Source organism: Diabrotica undecimpunctata, chromosome 1, assembly GCF_040954645.1.
Source record: "Diabrotica undecimpunctata isolate CICGRU chromosome 1, icDiaUnde3, whole genome shotgun sequence".
Lineage (NCBI taxonomy): Eukaryota > Metazoa > Arthropoda > Insecta > Coleoptera > Chrysomelidae > Diabrotica > Diabrotica undecimpunctata.
This window is the reverse complement of record NC_092803.1, coordinates 90,805,093-90,828,649: the sequence shown is the minus strand read 5'-3', so window position 1 is coordinate 90,828,649 and position 23,557 is coordinate 90,805,093. Positions and strand designations below refer to the sequence as shown.

The window sequence follows — 23,557 nt, the reverse complement described above, 5'->3', positions numbered from 1 at the left end:
AACATTTAATCCAACAACTTTGGGCAACCGGTCTTAAATGGGATGATCGCCCTCCTTCGGAAATAATTAGTGTATGGGAGCAATATAAGAGCGAACTATCTCTTATTTCACAGTTCAAAATTCCTCGTTTTTTGAATATTTCCTCATGTCCCATCTTAGAGCTTCATGGATTTGCCGATGCTAGTGAAAAGGGATATGCTTGTGTCGTTTATATTCGTAGTATTGATATTCGTAACCTAGTTCAAGTTAATTTACTGTGTGAAAAATCGAAAGTAGCTCCTATAAAACAGATTACTATACCTCGATTAGAATTGTTAGCTGCTGTTCATTTGGTCAAACTTATGTCGTTTGTGTTAGAGTCGTGGAAGCATATAATATTTCAAAATGTATATGCTTGGCTAGATTCTCAAATCATATTGCACTGGATTAAAAGCTCCCACTCGAGATTCAAAACTTTCGTCGCAAGTCGCATTTCGTATATCCAGTCCCATAGTCAAAATTATTCTTGGCATTATATCGAATCTCGAAATAATGCAGCCGATGCGCCTTCGCGAGGCATGCTACCGGCCGCTTTTCTATCAAAATTAGACTGGTTAACAGGTCCTTCGTTTTTGTATAATATTCCATTAATTTTTCCAGAGGTTCCTCCCTCATTGCAGGAAAAATCCTCTTTGGAAGAGATAAAGAAAGCTTTAGTGTTTGTTTCCACTCGTGAGGAACATTTTTTGTCTTGTTTGTTAAAAAATAAATCGTCTTTTACCTCGATCCATAGAATTTTGGCTTTTATGTTGCGATTCGCGCACAACTCTCGTTATAAAAGGTCGAAACGGTCAGGACCCTTGACTTTCGTAGAATTAGAAGACTCATTGATTATTCTTGTCAGATTTACACAAGAAAAGTATTTTGAAGAACATCTTCAATCAAATTCTTTTCCAAAACCATTTCGTAAGTTGGGAGTATTTTTAGATGATAGTACTCAGTGTTTAAGAGTAGGTGGTCGTCTATCTCAGTCTTCGTTATCGTATGAAGCAAAACACCCGTTTTTGTTACCAAAAAAATCTCGCCTTACTACTCTTCTAGTTCGTCATTATCATGAGAAGTATTTACATGCTGGATTTAAGAGTACTCAGTTTTTGGTTAGTCAAAGGTTTTGGATAATGTCTTCTAAACAAGCCGTTAATTCGGTATTGTCCAAATGTATTAGATGTTGGAAACAATCTCCTAAAAACTTACAACCCCCTATGGGTAATTTGCCTAAATTTCGTCTCGGTGCCATTAAACCCTTTTCGATTTGTGGATTAGATTATGGTGGACCGTTTTCGATAACCATGTCTCGTTACAGGGGAGTTAGAACTCAAAAGCCCTATTTGTGTCTATTTGTATGTTGCGCTACAAAGGCTTTAAATCTTGAAGTAGCTAGTGATTTGACCTCGGAAGCTTTTTTGGCCGATTTACAACGTTTTTATTAATTTTGTTTTGTTCGGCTTTTGTCAATATAACCGCGACGAAACCACCATTTTAATTTTAATTTTTTTATTGTAGTTTAAGTTTTGAATATTTGTGTAAGATTTGTATAGAAATTGTTTGTATTAATTATCGTTTTAGTTGTTTAAGTAATGATAGTATTTGGAATTTGTTTTGTTTTTTAAAGACCTTATGGCCTTTAAAGGGGGGAGAATGTTTAAATTCAAATATGGTTGTATAAATTAATCAATACATTTGTCCTCCCTGTATTCCTACGATCCCTATAAGTACCGCCATCGGGCTCGTGGAATGCGTCCCTTTGAAGGAGAAGAGCACGAGTCGTTGAAAAGAAAAGACGGAACCCGGCACGGGAACCCATGCACGCATATTAAATTGATTTCGTTCGTTGTTTTGTAGTGCAAACTCTGGTAATTAGACCCAGCGGTAAGTTTTTACCTAGTTTTACCTAAACCTATAAATTGTTTTTGATTGTTTATTGCAACCATTTAAATTTTAATAATTATTTGCACCAATGAGGAAAAGTCCATTATTTTCTCGCCAGAGTTACCGAAGGAATAGTTTTGTTAATTAAGTACTATTAATTTGTAATAGTACATTTGTTTGTTAATACCCCACACAAATATTATAGCTAAACTCTCCTTTTCCAAATTAGAATAACGTTGTTCAGCTGTTGATATTGTACTAGATGCAAACATTATAGGTTTAAGATCAACATCTATTTTGTGGCTCAATACTGCTCCAATTCCATACCCACTAGCATCACAAGTAATAACAATTGGAAGACGAGGTTCATAATGAGTTAATACATCATTTGACATTAGTAACTTTTTACTCTGCTGAAAAGTTTTTTCAGCCTCCTCAGTCCATTCAAATTTCGTGTTTGCTTTGTATAGGTCATATAATGGTTTAAGCTTTGTAGACAATATTTTAGACTACTATTGATATTAGAAGGGAAAATAGAAGGAAATAGAGGACCAGGACGCCGCCGAATATCCTGGCTTAAGAATTTGAGACAGTGGACAGGTATGACCACCACAGACCAATTTGGAACAGCTGCTAATAAAATACGATGAGCCATTGTGGTAGCCAACATCCATAGAGAATAGGCACTAGCAGAAGAAGAAGACAATATACTAATAAATTTCCCATAGAAATTAAGAAGACCTAAATATGATTTTAACTTCGTTACATTTTCTGGCGCTGCAGCATTTTTAATACATACGACTTTTTCTTCCGTTGGATGTAGACCACCTGTATCTATAATATGACCCAAAAACTCTTGACACTTGATTTATGAAATTTACATTTACTACCATTTATCTTTATGTTGTATTTCTCTAATTTTTTTAAAACATTAATTACATTTAAATGGCATTCATCCAAAGTTGTATCATGAATTAAAATATCGTCTAAATAACATTTAGTCTTTTGAAGATTGGCCAGCACCGTGTCCATTATGGTTTGGAAAATACCTGTGGCTGAACTTACGCCATAAGTCTGTTATATCTAAACAACCCCAAGTGGGTGTTAATAGTAAAATAATCTTTCGATTCTTCCCCTATTTCAAGTTACTGGTATGCTCCTTTTAAGTATAACACTGTAAAATATTTACTACCTTCTAAACTAGCATATATATCATTAGGCAAAGGTTGTGATTGCCACCTATGGCTGTATTTAACGTCTTTTTAAAATTAAAACAAATTCTAATTTCATTTACATTCCATTTGGGTACAATAACTATAGGACTAGCCCACTTACTACTCTTTACCTTTGATAAAATACCCATACTGACCATTCTACCTAATTCTTCCTCTACTTTTGGTTTCAATGCATATGGCATTTCATAAGCTCTGTGAAATAATGGTTTCACACCATCCCTCAACTTTATATGTACTTTAAAATTTTTAATAGAAGACATGGCTTCTTCTTTTTTGTTAAATTTTGTTTTAACTTGTTTTACTAAAACCTCTATTTTATTGCTATCATTTTTAACTTGATGTTCACTGCTTATTGAATCTAACCTTTCATTATTGATGCCATTTATATTAAAACTTTTTCCCAATTTGGTAAAATAACACATAACCAGTTACGTCCAAGTAGAGGTAAGAATGTACGATTGCAATTGATAACTACCAAAAGTAAGCAAAATGTCCTATTATTAACCCTAACAATTACCTCAATTTCTCCTACGATTTTTACATTCTGACCAGTAACAACTTTCAACTTATACTTTACAGGATACATTTCTAAAAATGACAACTCTTTTTCATAATCTTTTACATGAATAGCACTTTTACATACTCCAGAATCTACTTCAAAATTTAAAAGCTTACCTTCTATATTTAATGCGACTTTACATGGTTTCTCATGCTCTTGTTTTACATTACCAATAAAAACTAACTCTAAGGAATTTTCCTCACACTCACTATGATCGTGTTGAACTGTGTTCACTGAATTTCTTTTCCTGCATGCACGACTGATGTGGTCTCTTTTGTGGCAATTGTAACACTCCCAGTTCTTCGCAGGACAACTTTCTGGGTTATGACTCCTTTTACACCGATAACATGATTTCGCTGGCACTTGTTCAGATGGCCGATTTTTTTGGTAAATTTTTGCTGTTTGTTGCACCCAACTTTGATAACACTGTATCTGACTCCAAAAATCTTGATTGATCTTCTACCGCCTCCATACTTTGAGCTTCTTGAAGAGCTCTTTCGAATGTTAAATTACTTTCAGTCAGTAATTTTCTTCTTATTGCATCTGATTTCAATCCACAAACGAATTTATCTCGTAAGGCTTCATTTAAGAAGTTACCAAATTGACAGTACTTGGAAAGGTGTTTCAACTTTTGAGCATAATCTCTTAATGGTTCATTTGGCTCCTGTTTGCTTAAATAAAAGTTATACCTCTCTGCAATAATTAATCGTTTTAGACTATAATGCAGAACAAGAATATCTTTTAATTGCTGATATGTTTTCATCCGTGGTAACTCTGGTACTAACAAATCCTTTAGTACTTCATACGCTTCCCCTCCCATGAAAGTGAGGAACATCGAAACTTTTTTATTACCTTCCACCATGTTACACTCAAAAAGCTCCTCAATATTACCAATTAAAGCCATAACTTCCACGGCCCGTAGATCCACTATCCTCGTCGCTAACTATGTTATATATTTATAGTAATATAATAAATAAGACTCAACTAACTTCAACTAACTTATTTATTGACCCCCTCACAATTGATATGACACAGATAACCTAACATAACGTAAAACATAGTGGTGTCTTTTCTAAAGGTACTTTCATAACAGAACATTGCAATAAGCAAATGTTAAATACTGGAAAATAAATTTTAAGACGAAAGAATTATATAAATTGGAAAAAAAGTATATTTGAAAGCTGAATTATTAGACAACATAGACAATAAAATGTAGTCAGAAACTCACTACTCCTGTCACAAGAAGAAAGGTACAAAAAGAAGTTATAAAAGCTTAGAAGCTTATAGATTGTCCATTCTGGTTTTTGAAGTTGACCGTAGCTGGTTTAAGGACAAGCATATGGATCAAAATCAGATTAAGGGTTATGAGAATTATAAAAGAAGTTAGCGAATGTTAAAAAGACAAAAGCACAGACCACAAATGTGCAAACTGAGGTGAAGCGCACAAATTACAGGTACTGCTCGAAAGTGCCGAAATGGAAAATAAACAACACCCACACAACAAGGAGGCGTAGAATGTCATGGCTGCGCAACCTGAGAGAGTGGTACGGATGTACATCTAATGAACTTTTCAGAGCAGCCGTCTCAAAAGTCCGAATAGCTATGATGGTTGCGGACCTCCGCCTCGGAGATGGCACTTGAAGAAGAAGACACAACAAGGATATCAACGCTTCAACCACACATACCTCCGCTAACAAGAGCTTCGCGCATGACGCAAAAAAGAATAAAACTGAAAAGGAAAACAATGAAACAGAGAAATTAATGGCATGCTTCAACGAACAAATAAAGAATTTCGCAGCAATGTTCAAAAAGGTCACAACAGTCTACAGTGCAATGGGAAATATAGGTAACCTGTAATGTCTAGCCGGGTGGACGATCTACGAGTTCATGGAATTATGATATGGAATAGAAGCTACTTGTACGACTCTGTTTTTTTTTTCAACCGACTGATCGCTGTCAAACGGCTTTTGGCTGCCGTCCCAGGACCCTTCGCGGTTGCTCACTTCTTGTGCCCACAGGGAGATTTCCTCTAGCCGTTTCTCTTACTATAGACTTTGGGGCCGTTTTTGTTTGAACTTAAATTCACTTAATCAAGAACCTACCGTGTCATGTAGTCTACCCACCCGTTGGCTTTTTCATTGTTCAACAATTCAACTTCCCTCGGTTTAATTGTGTGTAGAATCACGCGTCACTTTTGCCTAGTCAAGTTTTGATTAGCTACATCAACATTCGGTATCTTACCCACCGATGTATGATAAGACCTGTATCAAGAGCTGAATCTCAACAATCCTTAGCATTTCCACTCTGTTCGCTGCCTGTAGTCGAACTACTACTAACCCTACTAGCAGATTTTGCTGCTGTTAAATAGTGTATATACAAATGTAGTCTCGTCCTACCGTTATTAGACATGTATTATTATTGTTTATACACCAAGAGCATCATCAAATAGTCTGTATGCCCAGAATGAGTAAACTGCAATATCGAACAACAACGAGAACCAAAAGGTAAACTGTAATATTAAAAATATTGTATATTAAATATGACGTCATTTACATCTTCCTTCAAACCAACGAACACGATACGTGAAGGTCTAAGATCTGCTAGTGGGCTATAAAGATTTATTTTATTTAAATCTAAATAAAGTTTTAATTATAATATTTTTTCTTTAAAATTGTAAGTACGTAGATTTTATTTTATAATTGGTATTATTATTTTTAAGGAAGTATTTCATAAAATCTTAAATATTACAAGAAAGCAGTTTCAGGACAATATTTGGTATATTGGCATTTTATGACATTTAGAGTTATCAATAATGTCATAATCTTCGTAAAAATTTATATTTTTAGTACATAATGAATTTTCGAAAATGTCAGATTTTACGAATTTTGGCAAGAATATTAAAAGTGGTTGAAGTAGTAGCATGTATTTTCTCAATATTTTTCATATTTGTAGCAGGGCACTTTGGAATATTACCCCTTTTGCTGTTAGTTGGCAATTGCATCGGAGCTGTTCTAAGTGTATTAGTATTAATTATGCTGCTAGTGACTGGCTACTGTCCTATTCACATAATGAAATGGATATGGCTTCTCTGGATCATACTTTTCTTATTATTACTGGCAACTTGTATACTGATATTACTCGATAAAAATAATAAAGAGAGTACTTTTATTGCCTCTATTATGGGCATTATATGTGCAATATTTTATCTGTTAGATGCTATAGTAGCATTCCTCTTTTGTCAGAGGAGAAAGAGAAGCGAGCGAGTTGCCACCAACAGAAGAAGAAGATTGGGACAAAATTGCTTAGGCGGTTGTGAAAATATGTCTACGATTATCCCATAAACAATTAAGACAAGTAATCAACAATCTGAATAAAACGAATGGACAACGAGTCAGGAAATAAAAAAAATATAGATATTCGATTGAAAAGGTTTGTTTTTGTTATTTGGTTTATGTTACAGAGTAAAGGGTCTTGCGAGAATAAGAATAATATTCAAAAATAAACGGAACATCTAAATCGGTATTGGAGACTATAATGTTAAATAAAATAAAGTACATATAAGTAAAGGTCAATTTGTTTATCCTATTTTTTCCTTTTCTATTTATGTAAGCCAATTATGTTTTATAGATTGGATTCATAAAATATATTTGTTTCTTTAATAGATGATTTCACATATTAAAGGATTAAAAATAACCATAAACGAAAAATTGGAAAATACAAATAAAATAGTAGAGAACCCAAACAGTACAGTACGTTTTGAGTACGTACAATTTTGGTACTGTACGTACATGATGTAAAATGTACGTTTTAAGTACGTATACTGCGGTACATACCAGTACATACAGAAGAGTACGTACTATTACATCTTAAGTATGTACCATAAGAAAGAAGAGCTAAACATATTTATTATGTTAGGTTATGTTAACCTAACCTAATTTGTTTGCTTAGGACCTTCCTTCTAGTAAACTTCCAATAACTTAAATATAATGATACAATAATAATAATAACATATAAAATCATTAGAAATTAAAAAATCGGTATATAATTAAAAGAAAAAGTATAGGTACAGAATAGGTAGTTTTTAATTTTAATTTATAATTTAAAAATAGTAAGTACATATATATAACTAAAGCTCGAAATTATATGCCGAAAAAAATATGTTAACATATGCGCTTTATAAACAAAATTTGTTTATAAAGCGCATATTTATGTTTTTTTGGTGGCTATTTGTTGACTATTTTACATAATATATTTAATATATGTAAAATATCACATATTTATTACACAATTATCACATTAATTCATAAATTATTATACATATATATATATATATATATATATATATATATATATATATATATATATATATATATATATACCATATATATATATATATATATATATATATATATATATATATATATATATATATATATATATATATATATATATATATATATATATATATATATACCATATATATATATATATATATATATATATACCATATATATATATATATATATATATATATACCATATATATATATATATATATATATATATATATATATATATATATACCATATATATATATATATATATATATATATATATATATATATATATATATATATACCATATATATATATATATATATATATATATATATATACCATATATATATATATATATATATATATACCATATATATATATATATATGGTTTCAGTTGTTTTCCGGGTTTGACTCCGCGTTAAATATTTTTGGTTTTTAGAAAAACCATTGTTTTGACGACGTTTCGGCAAGGTCACACTTGCCATTGTCAAGTCAGATTCTGCTTCGTCTTGATGTTACAGGCGAACTGATTTCTCGGTCGCTGCACGCTGAGTTTAAATATCTTGTTGCGCTTCTTGTCATTGGTCCTGTGCGCAGAGTGGGCGTGGTCTTCTTCGCTATTTTAATTTTTACGTTTTTCTGCAGAATTGTTTTCCACGTATTTGGGAGTCTTTGGGCATCATCTCTGGTGTTTAAATTTTTCGGATGTTTTTCGATCTCTATGGCTTCTCTGATTACACGTTTGGCCTTATTTTCGATGTTGGCTAGCATTGTTGTTCCATTTAATTAAGTTAATAATATAAGTTAAATGGAACAACAATGCTAGCCAACATCGAAAATAAGGCCAAACGTGTAATCAGAGAAGCCATAGAGATCGAAAAACATCCGAAAAAATTTAAACACCAGAGATGATGCCCAAAGACTCCCAAATACGTGGAAAACAATTCTGCAGAAAAACGTAAAAATTAAAATAGCGAAGAAGACCACGCCCACTCTGCGCACAGGACCAATGACAAGAAGCGCAACAAGATATTTAAACTCAGCGTGCAGCGACCGAGAAATCAGTTCGCCTGTAACATCAAGACGAAGCAGAATCTGACTTGACAATGGCAAGTGTGACCTTGCCGAAACGTCGTCAAAACAATGGTTTTTCTAAAAACCAAAAATATTTAACGCGGAGTCAAACCCGGAAAACAACTGAAACCACATATAGCTCCCGCGGAAATTTCAAATTCAATATATATATATATATATATATATATATATATATATATATATATATATATATATATATATATATATATATATATATATATATATATATATATATATATATATATAAGAAATACTGGATATTATTAACTGTCGATATAAACAAACAACACAGTTTATTAGGGCTGCAGTCAGTAGGTTTGGCCGGGATGTTATAGAAACACTCTTTTGACTTTTGGTCGAGCTTTCGGAATCCTTTTATTCCTTCTTCAAGACACTGTAATTAGAAGAAAGTGTAAATATTTACAACATATCCAAAAATAATGGACAATATACATTTTAAAATTTAGTTGGAAAGTTAAAATTTTGTTAGTAACATCTTTTCATGGTGTTTTGACTGATCCATAGAGAACAGAAAAAAAAAATAGTGTGATTAAAAAGTAATTAGGAGTTCTTGCTATTATATTAATGGAAGTAGTATATTAAACCTGTCTTGATAGTATGCAACATGTTTTGTATGCAGGTGTATTACGGTGTGTATATGTAAAAGTAAATTTTTATTTTATTTTTGATGTTTTGTCAGTAAGTAACAATAAATGTTGCTCAATTTATCTATGTCTGACTTTTTATTTATACAAGACGTATTACATTTTATGAAACACATTTCCAAGAAAACACGTTATGAATGGTTTTTTTGCTTTGCCAGAATACAGGAATCTTCGAAATTAAATTCATGTTTTAAAGTTAATGCATGTTCTGTGAGCGCACATGCGTTTATCTTTTTGGTTTTTATGTCGCTGCGATGTGATATTACTCTATTGTGAAAATTACGAGATGATTCTCCGATATACACGTTTTTACAATTGGCACACGGTATAGAATAAACAACATTCGATGACTCCTGTATTGTGAAAGGATCCTTTGTCTTTGTGTACAACTTCGATATCGTTTTCACATTCTTAGTTGCAATTTTTAAGCCACTAACATTTTTGAAAATGTTCAATAGCTTAGGTGTGAGAACTGGAATATAGGGTTTATTCTATACTGTGTGCCAATTGTAAAAACGTGTATATCGGAGAATCATCTCGTAATTTTCACAATAGAGTAATATCACATCGCAGCGACATAAAAACCAAAAAGATAAACGCATGTGCGCTCACAGAACATGCATTAACTTTAAAACATGAATTTAATTTCGAAGATTCCTGTATTCTGGCAAAGGAAAAAAACCATTCAAAACGTGTTTTTTAGGAAATGTGTTTCATAAAATCTAATACGTCTTGTAAAAATAAAAAGTCAGACATAGATAAATTGAGCAACATTTATTGTTACTTACTGACAAAACATCAAAAATAAAATAAAGATTTACTTTTACATATACACACCATAATACACCTGCAAACAAAACATGTTGCATACTATCAAGACAGGTTTAATATACTACTTCCATTAATATAATAGCAAGAACTCCTAATTACCTTTTAATCACACTATTTTTGTTTTTTTTTTTTGTATATTGTCCATTATTTTAAATGTTATATTTTATATGTGTATTTTTAATGTTGAGTGTCGTAGCTTTACACAAATAATCTCAACAACTAGTAAGTTGTAATGACAATTTGAGATATGTTGTAAATATTTACACTTTCTTCTAATTACAGTGTCTTGAAGAAGGAATAAAAGAATTCCGAAAGCTCGATCAAAAGTCAAACGAGTGTTTCTATAACATCCCGGCCAAACCTACTGACTGCAGTCCTAATAAACTGTGTTGTATATATATATATATATATATATATATATATATATATATATATATATATATATGTATATATATATATATATATATATATATATATATATATATGTATATATATATATATATATATACATCTAGCGGTTAATGTAAGCTCCGTTCTAAAACGGTATTATACTAACTCCAGGCGAATATACACCGTGTATATTATTATCTGGGTAGCGCTTTATGTGGACTCCGTAATAGGTTAAAACACTTTTGGGATCCGTATACATTTCTTTGCGTATACAACTAAACTCCTCCGATGTTGCCAATAATTTGATTAGTCGTAGATTTTTAAATTTTACAGCAGGTACGTTTTGGATCTTCAAATTTATTTAAATATCAATTAATTTAGTCATCGAGAAATTTCACAAATACGTACTTGGTTATTGTAGTTAAATATTTTATGGTGGTAATTTATATTACTTGCTTTAATTATAGATAAACTGAAATTAGTGTCTATTATAAACTTTGAAAAGGCAAGGGTCCATTTTTATGTACTAGTATGTTTTTTAATGCATTGGCACTGAAACATTTATTATATTATAAATGTACGTTCCGATGTTTCGATTGCTACAGTTTATGACGAATAAAATATTTGTTTCATGAAGTAGTCAAATTTGAATTATAACAATTTATAAATCATTCTTAAAATTCCAATTTTTTACTGTCTAATTTCAGTATTTCGATTTTTAAATTTAGGGAATTCAATATCCTATATACTATATTTTAGATACACATAAACACATAGATACACTTATGGCAGATACTAAAAGAAGAAATATTTCGGTACCTTAGTGTAACTTGATTCTCGGCAACATATCTATTACAATTACATATAATATGTTCGGTCTTATTGTTTTAAATGCTTTGTGATTGTACAAGCTATCATTATTTCAACTTTAAATAATTGTGTTTTTGTATCTTTCACTGTCAGACATATCAAAATTTAATATTTAATTTAGAAGTAAATGTATATTATATAATATTCTTTTTTTTTGTCATTTGGTTTAAATATAGATCACTTATATTCTTCTTGCTTATTTATTTTTATTCGTAATACTTATTAACGTACTTAAGAACGTACCCGTTTTTGCAAAAAGCAACAACGGGTACAAAAGATATCGGGTATTAGGGGTGGTATTTGTCAATCTAAATGCCACTTACGACTTACATTTAAACGAGAAGTTTAAATGGCGATCTCTTAACAACAAGAACAGACGTACTAAACCGATGGACGGAATATTTTAACCAGATACTTAATATAGAGGAAGAAGAAAACCCGGAAGACGAAAGCTGCGAGGTAAGCGGAGCAGACGAGAGGGAGGAGGATCCACCAACGATCCTGGAAGTTAAAGACGCTGTAAACAAACTAGCCAGAAACAAATCACCCGGAATAGATAATCTCCCAGCGGAATTATATAAAGAAGGTGGCCACGATATCATAATAGCCCTACAGCAGCTTATAAAAGAAATATGGATACAGAAGTCCCTTCCCAATGATTGGAATATTGGAATACTTTGCACCATACACAAAAAGGGTGATATCTTTGAATGCTCTAACTATCGAGGAATTACGCTCCTAAATGCAGCGTATAAAATATTCTCCAATATACTATGCCATCGTATGGCACCATATGCAGAGCGAATAATAGGACAATACCAGGCTGGTTTCAGAGGTGGTAAATCAACAATTCATCAGATTTCAACCCTAAGACAAATTCTAGAGAAAACACTGGAATACGGTGTAGACACGCACCACATATTTATAGACTACAAGGCAGCCTACGACTCTGTAAATAGAAGAGAATTGTTTAGAGCAATGATAGACCTAGGAGTACCAAATCAGTTGGTAAGTTTAACCAAACTAACCCTTGAAAAAGTTGAATGCAAAGTACGAATCCAGGGGGAACTCTCTGAACCTTTTAAAACAAATAACGGGCTACGTCAGGGAGACCCACTCTCCTGTATACTATTCAATCTAGCTTTGGAAAAAGTAATACGTACGTCACAAATCACAACTACCGGTTCAATATATAACAAATCTGTGCAAATCTTAGCATATGCTGATGATATCAATATTGTTGGGAGAACGGAAAACGCAGCACGAGAGGCGTACGTAGCATTAAAGGAAGCGGCTACAAAAATGGGTTTAATAATAAACACCAACAAAACAAAATACATGAAAATAGGTACGCAACCACAAACACTACGGCCACTTGTTATAGAAAATGACGTCATCGAAGCAGTTAACGAATTTGTATACCTGGGAACGCTCGTCAATACTGAAAATGACACTACCGCAGAGATAAACCGCAGAATTTGCACGGCTAATAGATGCTATTTTGGGCTTAATCTCCTTTTTAAATCTACAGTTATATCAAGAAATACAAAAGTAAAACTCTACAAAACAATAATACGCCCAGTCCTAACATATGGTTCAGAAACCTGGACTTTAACAAAAAGTAATGAAAACATGTTAGGATGTTTCGAAAGAAAAATACTAAGGCGCATCTATGGAGCGGTAAATGAAAATGGTGTCTGGAGAAGACGATACAACTTCGAACTCTATAGGATATACCAGGAACCAGATATCGTAAAACACATAAAGATAGGACGTCTAAGGTGGGTAGGCCATGTTATGCGGATGGAGCAAACCGACCCAGCTAGAAAAACGCTCCTTGATAGACCTATTGGTCAAAGAAGAAGAGGAAGACCCAGAACAAGATTCCTAGATAACATCGATGAAGACATGAGAAATATGGAAATACGTGCTTGGCGGAGGAAGGCGATGGATAGGGACGACTGGAGAAAAATTCTTGGGGAGGCTAGGACCCACACAGGGTTGTAAAGCCAAAATGATGATGATGACGTTTTGGATCTTCAAATTTATTTAAATATCAATTAATTTAGTCATCGAGAAATTTCACAAATACGTACTTGGTTATTGTAGTTAAATATTTTATGGTGGTAATTTATATTACTTGCTTTAATTATAGATAAACTGAAATTAGTGTCTATTATAAACTTTGAAAAGGCAAGGGTCCATTTTTATGTACTAGTATGTTTTTTAATGCATTGGCACTGAAACATTTATTATATTATAAATGTACGTTCCGATGTTTCGATTGCTACAGTTTATGACGAATAAAATATTTGTTTCATGAAGTAGTCAAATTTGAATTATAACAATTTATAAATCATTCTTAAAATTCCAATTTTTTACTGTCTAATTTCAGTATTTCGATTTTTAAATTTAGGGAATTCAATATCCTATATACTATATTTTAGATACACATAAACACATAGATACACTTATGGCAGATACTAAAAGAAGAAATATTTCGGTACCTTAGTGTAACTTGATTCTCGGCAACATATCTATTACAATTACATATAATATGTTCGGTCTTATTGTTTTAAATGCTTTGTGATTGTACAAGCTATCATTATTTCAACTTTAAATAATTGTGTTTTTGTATCTTTCACTGTCAGACATATCAAAATTTAATATTTAATTTAGAAGTAAATGTATATTATATAATATTCTTTTTTTTTTGTCATTTGGTTTAAATATAGATCACTTATATTCTTCTTGCTTATTTATTTTTATTCGTAATACTTATTAACGTACTTAAGAACGTACCCGTTTTTGCAAAAAGCAACAACGGGTACAAAAGATATCGGGTATTAGGGGTGGTATTTGTCAATCTAAATGCCACTTACGACATATTAAATTAGAGGACATTTCTCCAAAACTGTATGACATCGCCTTAGATAAAAACATCACGTGTTTTATCCGCGTATATCTACAGAACAGAAAATTTTTCGTATCATTCAATGGTAAGATGAAGAACGCAGATGAATGGTCTCGCTTGGGGTAGCGTAATGGCACCTACACTGTATTACATTTACACAAATGATTAACCGATACCAGTAGATACTAGGACTTTCATGTAGCCGATACATTGCACAACCAAAACTTTTGTTGCTGAAGTGAAAAAAAATCTAGATGATGCCTTAAATATAATAAAAATAAACTACGAATTAATTTTAAGCCAAACCCCGAAAAATCTTAGGAGCGCTCCTTTAATTTGTCTAAGACAGGCGCTTTCACAAAACTGAATATCTAATCTAATATAAATCTAATATAATCTATAATCAAATAAAAATACCTATTTTTTTAAACGCATCTACCACGAAGAGGCATTAGCGTATTTAGATTAATGTTACACTTGATACAAATAGTGTATATATATATATATATATATATATATATATATATATATATATATTAGTTTACAATTAATAATAATAATATGTATGTGTATTACAATGTATGTTTTAAATCTTATGAAGAAGTTGACAGTCTTTAAGATAAGAAATTATTCTTTGGGTATCTGTATTTTCTTCTAGGGCAGTTGGGTATGCTATATTTGAGTCGTTCACTGTTATATTTAGTACACTGTATTAAAAAATGTTTTACCGTTAGAACATGGTTGCACACTTCACAAACTGGTTAATTTTTGCGCTGTAGTAAATAGCCATGAGTAAGTCGTATCTGGCCGATACGGAGACGGGTGTCATCAGGTGCCACCAATCACGCACCTCGATGTGCATCGCCCTTCCTTCTGGAACTTATAATTAAATTTAATTGGTTGAGAAATGAAAAAGTTTCATATAAAACTTAATTTATCTTTAAATATGGGACATTTTCGGATCTCAAGTCAGTATGGTTTTACTCGTCTAGGGTAGCTCCCTAGAACACTTTGCTCGAAGGGCTCTGCGAATTTTCTAAGACTCTGAAGTTGAGTTTTTTTCTTCTTAGAAAACCTGTGTTTTATTTCTACAAAAGTAAATAAACCATAAAGGCATTGTCTTTTTCAAGACAATGCCACAATAAGGGCGTACCGGCTAACTACGCAATATTGCGCAATAGTTTGAGACATTAATAAACATGGAAACTTGCACCAAGATGCTATCGGCTTTTCATACGTTTATTAATTACACCGGAGACGACACGGGTAAGCATCACATGCTCTCTTCTGTCTTTTACTTTTGGTTTCCAAAGATATGGATGTTTCTTAACTTCGTATAGCCTTAATGGAGTGTTGTTCCAAGTTTGTTGCTATTTTTGAATTATTTTTTGTTTTAAGTATGGTTTTAAATCGTTTTGTACCATTATGTTACTTTCTTAGGACATCAGGTTAGTTGGTGCGTTTTTAGCTAGTTTATCTACAACTTCGTTACCTTCAATTCTGACATGAGAAGGCACCCATAAAAAATGAACTTGGATGTTCTTATTTGAAATGTTTTTAAGTTCTTTTTTAATAAGAAGTAGAAGGGGGTTGTCTCTTTAGAATTGCGAATAATTCAGCCGAAAAGATGGTTGTAATTGACGACAATTTGAAACTAACTGAGATAGGTTTGTTAGACTGATGTCGATATCCGGAATAGATATTGTCCGTGGCGCAGGGTTGCGGATTGAGGAGGTATCATAAGTTTTTGGAAATTGAAAATTTAATTTGGATACGTATGAGCTTGTACGAAAGTAAAAAGGATGATCAATTTGATTTGTTTGAAAATTTATTTGTAAATCGATCAGCAAAAACGTTATGCAGAACTGGATTATTTCGGTTTCATGACACCGCTGCTGCATATGTTAGGCTTATTGGAAAATAGGAATTTTACTACAACGAAATATAAACAATTTATGAAAATTTGATGATTTGAAGGAAAAAAATGTCAAATTAGGCTAGAGCAATAACTGAAACAAAAGAATCAAGTGGGAATATTGTCGAATTAATTTGAAAAATTATAATACTAACATAAAAACAAAAATAAAAGAGGCTCTTTGAGAAAGAAAAATAGACACACTTTATTAAAAGAGGTAAAAGTAAAATGCTAAGAAAAAAATGCTTGTTTGAAATAGATGTGAAAGAGGGCAAAAACCAAATCAAAGAATTGATTGAGATTAAGTACATCCCTAGAGAAGAATGAATAACATATCTCAGATAAATAAACGGAACAACAGAAACTGAGTATACACTTGTAACTCCAGAAATATCATTAAATTAATTAACGCAAATCGTACGAACTGAAATACAAGAATCCATCACACAGTTAAAAAAAAAGAACCCCCACGAAAAAAATACAGTAGAGTATAACTACTTTTGTACTCTAGCATTATGGTAAGAAGTTAAAAATATAAATACCTACATAATTATATTACCGAAAAGTTAATAAAAACTTCTGTTCGTTAGCGGCAAGAGAAAGCGTATATCAGAATGTATTATGAAAAATTTTGTTAATAATACAGTATACAATATAATATAATGACAAGAATACTTTTATATCTTTCCTTATGGCATATTTTTAAAACAAAGCTTCTATACTGGCATTGTATTACTTTTTTTCTCTACAGTAAAATGCTGAGGTGAGCGTCACGGAACTAGCGCCACAAGATGGCGTCGTGAAGGGTAGCTTCATAGAATAGCGGCTCTTGGCATCGATTCACTATTCTTGATCAATTCGTTTTTAGTCATCATATATTTACTCCAAAAATAACTAACAAATATAAACATTAAATGAGAAGTAAACATTAAAAGAATAATATGTCACTAAAAGACTTGATTTGTAACGATTATCAAAATTTAATAAAAGTCATAAATGTCATCCGGTTAATAACAACATTAAATCGTCTGTCAATAAAAAATGTGAAGAACAATTGGACAACACATAGTTTGGATTTAGAGGTGGATTGGGAACAAAAGAGGAATTGTGCGCAATGGTGGTACTATTACAAAAATGCAGAGATTATAATGAAAGCGTATTCTTATCTAATATAGATTTTCAAAAGTATTTGACACAGTTGAACCTGGTAAGCCCATACATGCATTAAAATACATAAACCTAGATACCAAGATATTAATTTAATAAAAAATCTACTAAAATCAAATAGCGGTCATGCGGGTGAAAGATAGTGAGACAAATCAAGCAGAAATTCAAAAAGGAGTCAGCCAGAGATGTGTGTTGTGATGTGAAATGTCACCACAATTATTTAATGTGTACTCCCAACTAATATTTTAGGAGACACTATGGGAAAGAAGTAAGGAATGGAGTGAGCATCATTAATAACAAAAAATTTGCATACTAAACCCCAATTATGACAGAAAATATAGATGATTTACAAATTCTTATATAAATCATTAACAGATAAAGCAAAAAGATAGGACTAAACTAAACAGATAAAAGTCAATGTTTACAAATAAGAAATTGAGTATGGTTATTAGATTAAGATCGTCGAATGTTATGTATGGTCGCAACTGCTCTATGGGGTAGAAGCTTGGACCCTAAAAGCCAAATCTGTAAACAAATTAAAGGCATTCGAAATGTGGCTATATAGGCATATTCTTAAAATTCCTTGGACTGTAAAAGTCTCAAACGAAAAAGCGTTAAGACGAATTGTCTATCTGGACATCGAATCTGGGCCACATAGTTCGAAATGATAAATACTCTCTTCTACGCGTCATCATGCAAGGAAGAGTAGAGGGAAGAGTCTTGGGAAGAAAGACAAAATCTTTAAATCTCAAAAAGAATATCTAAAGTCAAATTTAACACGCTTTCATGCCTTGTAGTGAAATTTTGTTTCTTATTACAATACCGGATCCTGGAAAATTTTAAATACATTAAATTAAATCTCTCGTAAATTATAAAGCCTATTCTTAGATTAAAATAACAGACTTCTTAGTATTATGATATGTAGTATTGTGATAATGTATAGGTGTCAGTATTCTTTTAAAAGAGATTTATAGATTGGTATATAAATTTCACGGTCATGTTTCATACGGTTTTATCTTTCATACAAACATTAAAAACCTTAAAAAGTTTCATTTTACATACAATTAGCACGTTGGCTCTGAAAATGACCTATAAATATGCATTGTTAAAAATCGTATAGATTTATCAATTTAAAATGTTCTTTGTCGTCTTGATTATTTATCTCAATTCGTTCCTAATTAAGCACATTAAGGTACCTCTCTCATTTTTTAATTACTACTTTTTTTTACCTTTTGCTATAGTTTTCCTCATTTTCTTGATTCATATCGATTTAACTCATAACGAATATTGGGTGGTTTATTGTTTCATGAAACTTTCTCCTTATATGTCCGTATCATACAAGTTGTCTAGTTATTATAGCGTATATAATGTCGTATGTTAATTCCATTTTATTTAACAACAAAATACTAAAAACTTTGTTTTCAAAACTTTCACCAAATTAATTGTATCTTATCACTACAGCTGTTTCGGCAGAGTGCCTTTCTCAAGTCTCAAGTTTCTCGAATCTATCAATCATCTATTGTATTTCTTATCAAGATTTTGAAGTAGCTGTGCTCCATTAGTCCATTTTTGTTGGTTTGTGTCACTGATTCTTTTTTTCTTTATTGTCATCATTACGTAGCGCTACAACACTGGGCGAGCCTTCGCTAACTACAACTTTTTTCCAAGTTGATCGATTTTCCACGAATCTTCAATGAAATATTAATTTTCTAAGATATGATTGGATGTTTTCTCTCCATTGTATACTGAGACACCCAAGTGGCATTCTTCTGTGCTAACTTCCTTCCATACCAGTTTTACAAGTTTGACATCTTGGCGTCTATGCATGTGTCCGATCTACCTTAAGCGATTTATTTTCCTGAACAATATCGGTATAAGAGCTTTCTTTATTCAGTATATGTTCTTATTCTATACGGATTGGTAAGCGATATGATAATGAGGTTAAAACATTTTTTTTATTATTTTTCTTTCATATATTCGTAGTTCTTTCCTATTTTGTCCATGATTCGCATCCATGTATTAAAATAGGTCTAAAGTTTGAATTATGCTCTGTGATTCTTTAGTGGCATTATTGAAGTTTTACTTCTATACGCACGGTCGGCGTTGGAAATTTGCACGGGAGTGAATCTGTGAAACCATTACATATGTAAGATAATGAGTAAGAGAGAGATATAAGATATATTTTCTCTCTCTTCCTACCTCGAGAATAAAAATGTTCCTTTTGTATATATATTTAATATTATAAATCTATTATATTATATTATATAATGTTATATACTTATATAATATAATATATATTAATATTTTTATTTATGTGATATGTTTTGTATTATTTATTAAATGTTCATAATTATTTTAGGCTTTTGCATTTCAAAATAATCACTGTATGACAGACAACTGTCAATTTTGAAATCCGTTAGTATCATGTCTAATTGGCAAATCTTTTACGTGTTTGGTTCATACGCTGGTGTACGTGAGTTCGAATCCCAATATGAATTTCCTTTTTTATTTTTAAAATATTTAAAAACTTCACGTTAATGTTATTAAATATATGTAATATACGCAAAAATGCTAAATTTTAAAATTAAATGAAAATTTGTTTGTGAGTTGTTGGTTTTTTATTTTTATCTTCGTAAAGTAAGTTATGTATATTGGCAGTTTTAAATACTTATGAATATTCCATTTTAATTTGTATTGTATTATTATATTGAATTATGTTGCAGTGTATTGTATTGTAATTTTTATATTAATAACAAAATAAACAATGTATTTTACTGCAGAGTATGCGTAAAAAATTTTTTTTGCGTTCAACTCCTTTTATACATATATGAAAATAAAAATACATATTTTCATTAAAATATTGATACAATCCTTCATTTACTATACTCCTATTACAGGTCAAATGTTTATATACAGCAAACGATGCACCATATACCTATATACCTACTTATTTTTCTCTTTCTACTCTCTCTTACTTATAGCATTAAATATGTAATGATTGTGCAGATTGACTCCCATATAAATTTGTAACGGCGAACGCGTGTATAGAAGTATAATTTCTACCGGCAGTCCCACTGGACTGCCACACCCGTTTTTTTTTATTAACCACGATTATTTATCTAAGATATTTAAAGTTTTTTATATTTTCAAAATTGTAGTTGTTAACTTTAATATTTTATCGAGATTTATTGAATTGGTCTCTTTTGTTGATTCGCTTGTATTTGGTTTTCATTTCGTTGATTTTAAGTGAAACATTTTTCGTGCTGTCTTCACTTTATTGAAGTTTTTGGACGGGAGAGTTTCTTATTAGAGTTATGAGATATATATATCATTAGCATATGCTAGGAGTGCTTTGTCCCTTGGGCCGTTAATGGAGTACTTCTTAAATAGGCGTTATTTCTATTTTAGTAAGCTGTTCATTAATTTTTTGACTATTTGAATTGAGAATCTGTATTTTATTCGACTGTTTTATAACACAGAGTTTCTTGGAGCATATTTTCATCTTTGGTTTCCCGTATCATTATTACAGGGATTTTGCTGGATATCGACATAGTGAACCCGGTGGTATGTACATGATGTTTTCATAACCAACGTTCAAAAATTTTTCTTACTGTAAATTCATGATTATTTTACTAGGGAATATATTGTTGTTTAATAATAATAAAGTTCAGGCAATAATTCCTATATTCTCGGTATATAACTCGGTAATGATAATTCTGATCCCCGATACCAGGTAGCAGTCCCGAAAACATTAAAACTGCTACACTCATGCTTCTCATTATCCAACAATTAGCCAGTCCAGAACTATACGCATTATTATGGTACTGATATTGCTGCTGCTCCTCATAAGTGAATAGAATATGCAAGGAAGGTTTTGACAATTTAATAGGATTTTGTATGTTAGAATATTATTTCTCTGAGAAAGTGAAGAATATCTATTTGCTATCCGGATTTAATCCATAAATTAAATAATAGTATGCTATAAAATAATGCTAGTAGCAGCAAAAAAGCGGTCTAATAGTCACTAATGAGAAAATCAAATAAATGTTCTTTAACATACAAAAGAGAGGATCTAGATTAGGGCATAACGGAACAACAAAGCCATATAATTTTGAAAGATTGCAGCGTCTTAGATATCGTAGGTAACGTTGTTACATAAGAAATAAAAGGAAATATTCAGGTAGCTAACTAATGTATATGTATATATAAGCCTCTTTTAAATCAAGAAGTCTAATTCGAATCGCTAAAATTAGGTTATATAAAATAGTGAGCAAACCAGTGCTAATATGTGGAGACGTAACGAGAACGTATTAATTAGACCAGGATTGCTAGAAAAGCCATCAGAGGTATTTTCCGACTTACAGAGGTCCGAGTACTAACCAATACCAAACAGAAATAATTCCAAGATCAAACACATATATAAAGATAGCAACTTCGTACAAGAAACTAAATCTCAATGCTAAAGTTGCGCTGGCTTTATCCAAAGACTCTATAATAACTGCCCAACTTAACTTGCCAAGTTAAATTGGGAGGATGCCCCAAGAGAAAAAATGTCCTTAGGACTTCCACAAATGAAGTGGGAGGTAACATATGGTCAGATTTAGGAATAATAAGACTATCTACCGACCCATCATATTTATCAACACCTGCTATCCTACCTACAATCAATACTTATCTGTTGTGGACTATCAAATCAATTACATATAATCAAACGAACTAGGCTTAAAAAAATTATCCTAGAAAAGGCACTTCAGAAATATTGACATAAATTTTAAAAATGCCATTTACGTGGCTGTATTTTCAAAAAGACAATAGAATCTTGTTGCGTTCTGACTATACGATAACGATGATCTTTATATAGAAAATATAGAAAATAAAAGCAAGAGAACTATAATTATGAAACGAAAAGATTACGAAATGAAAAGATTATATAAATCCCTTATATTTACACAGACTGGTTTACAAAAGGTGAACGAATGAGCATAAAAACACAGCTGTTTTAAAAACTTAATATTATTAGACGAATTTAGGATCAATTTCACTCAAAATATGATATGCTAAATTATGATACGACAGAAAAAAAGGCAATGACTTTTACAGCTAATTGCCACAAAAATATCAATGTAAATATAATAATTGAAATATGAAACCCAAATATGATGATTTTGCCACAGCATATGAATATTGTCTCATACTGTTATATAGCAATTTGTTATCACATTTTAACTTGTTTATTTCCTTATTATCCATATATGAGTTGTAAACCGATATTACAAGCTTATTTACTTTTCACAAAGAGACTATATAAGTACAGTTATTACTAAACAAATCTGACTCGAAATATCATCTATAAGTAACAGTATGTAAAATTTAAATTTTTATGGAGTTCAAAGTAGAAGCCTTCACGAAATTTGAAGTTACAATAAGACCACCGCAATCGAGCGTACTCTTACTCTGGATAATGAATAATTATTTAATCGGTTAATTCTTCAATCACCCGTTCAATATGATGTTTCGGTCCTTTTTAGGACCAACTATTCTACTTATGTCTATAAATATTAAGGACATATCTACAGATACACACACTCTACTTTACTTAAGCTTATCAGACATATACGCTTAACACAAATGTGACGTATTTCTACTGCAGGAAGCAAATAGAGGGCCAAAC

At 31.5% G+C, this 23,557-nt stretch overlaps 1 protein-coding gene across 1 annotated transcript; it reads right to left on the bottom strand.

The window, feature by feature from the left end:
* Nucleotides 1-4,069: 4,069 nt before the first annotated feature.
* On the bottom strand, nt 4,070-4,564 carry LOC140433451 (uncharacterized). The gene has a single exon (XM_072521454.1). It carries the CDS (start codon nt 4,562-4,564, stop codon nt 4,070-4,072), a length of 495 nt encoding a protein of 164 aa, XP_072377555.1.
* Nucleotides 4,565-23,557: the final 18,993 nt, after the last annotated feature.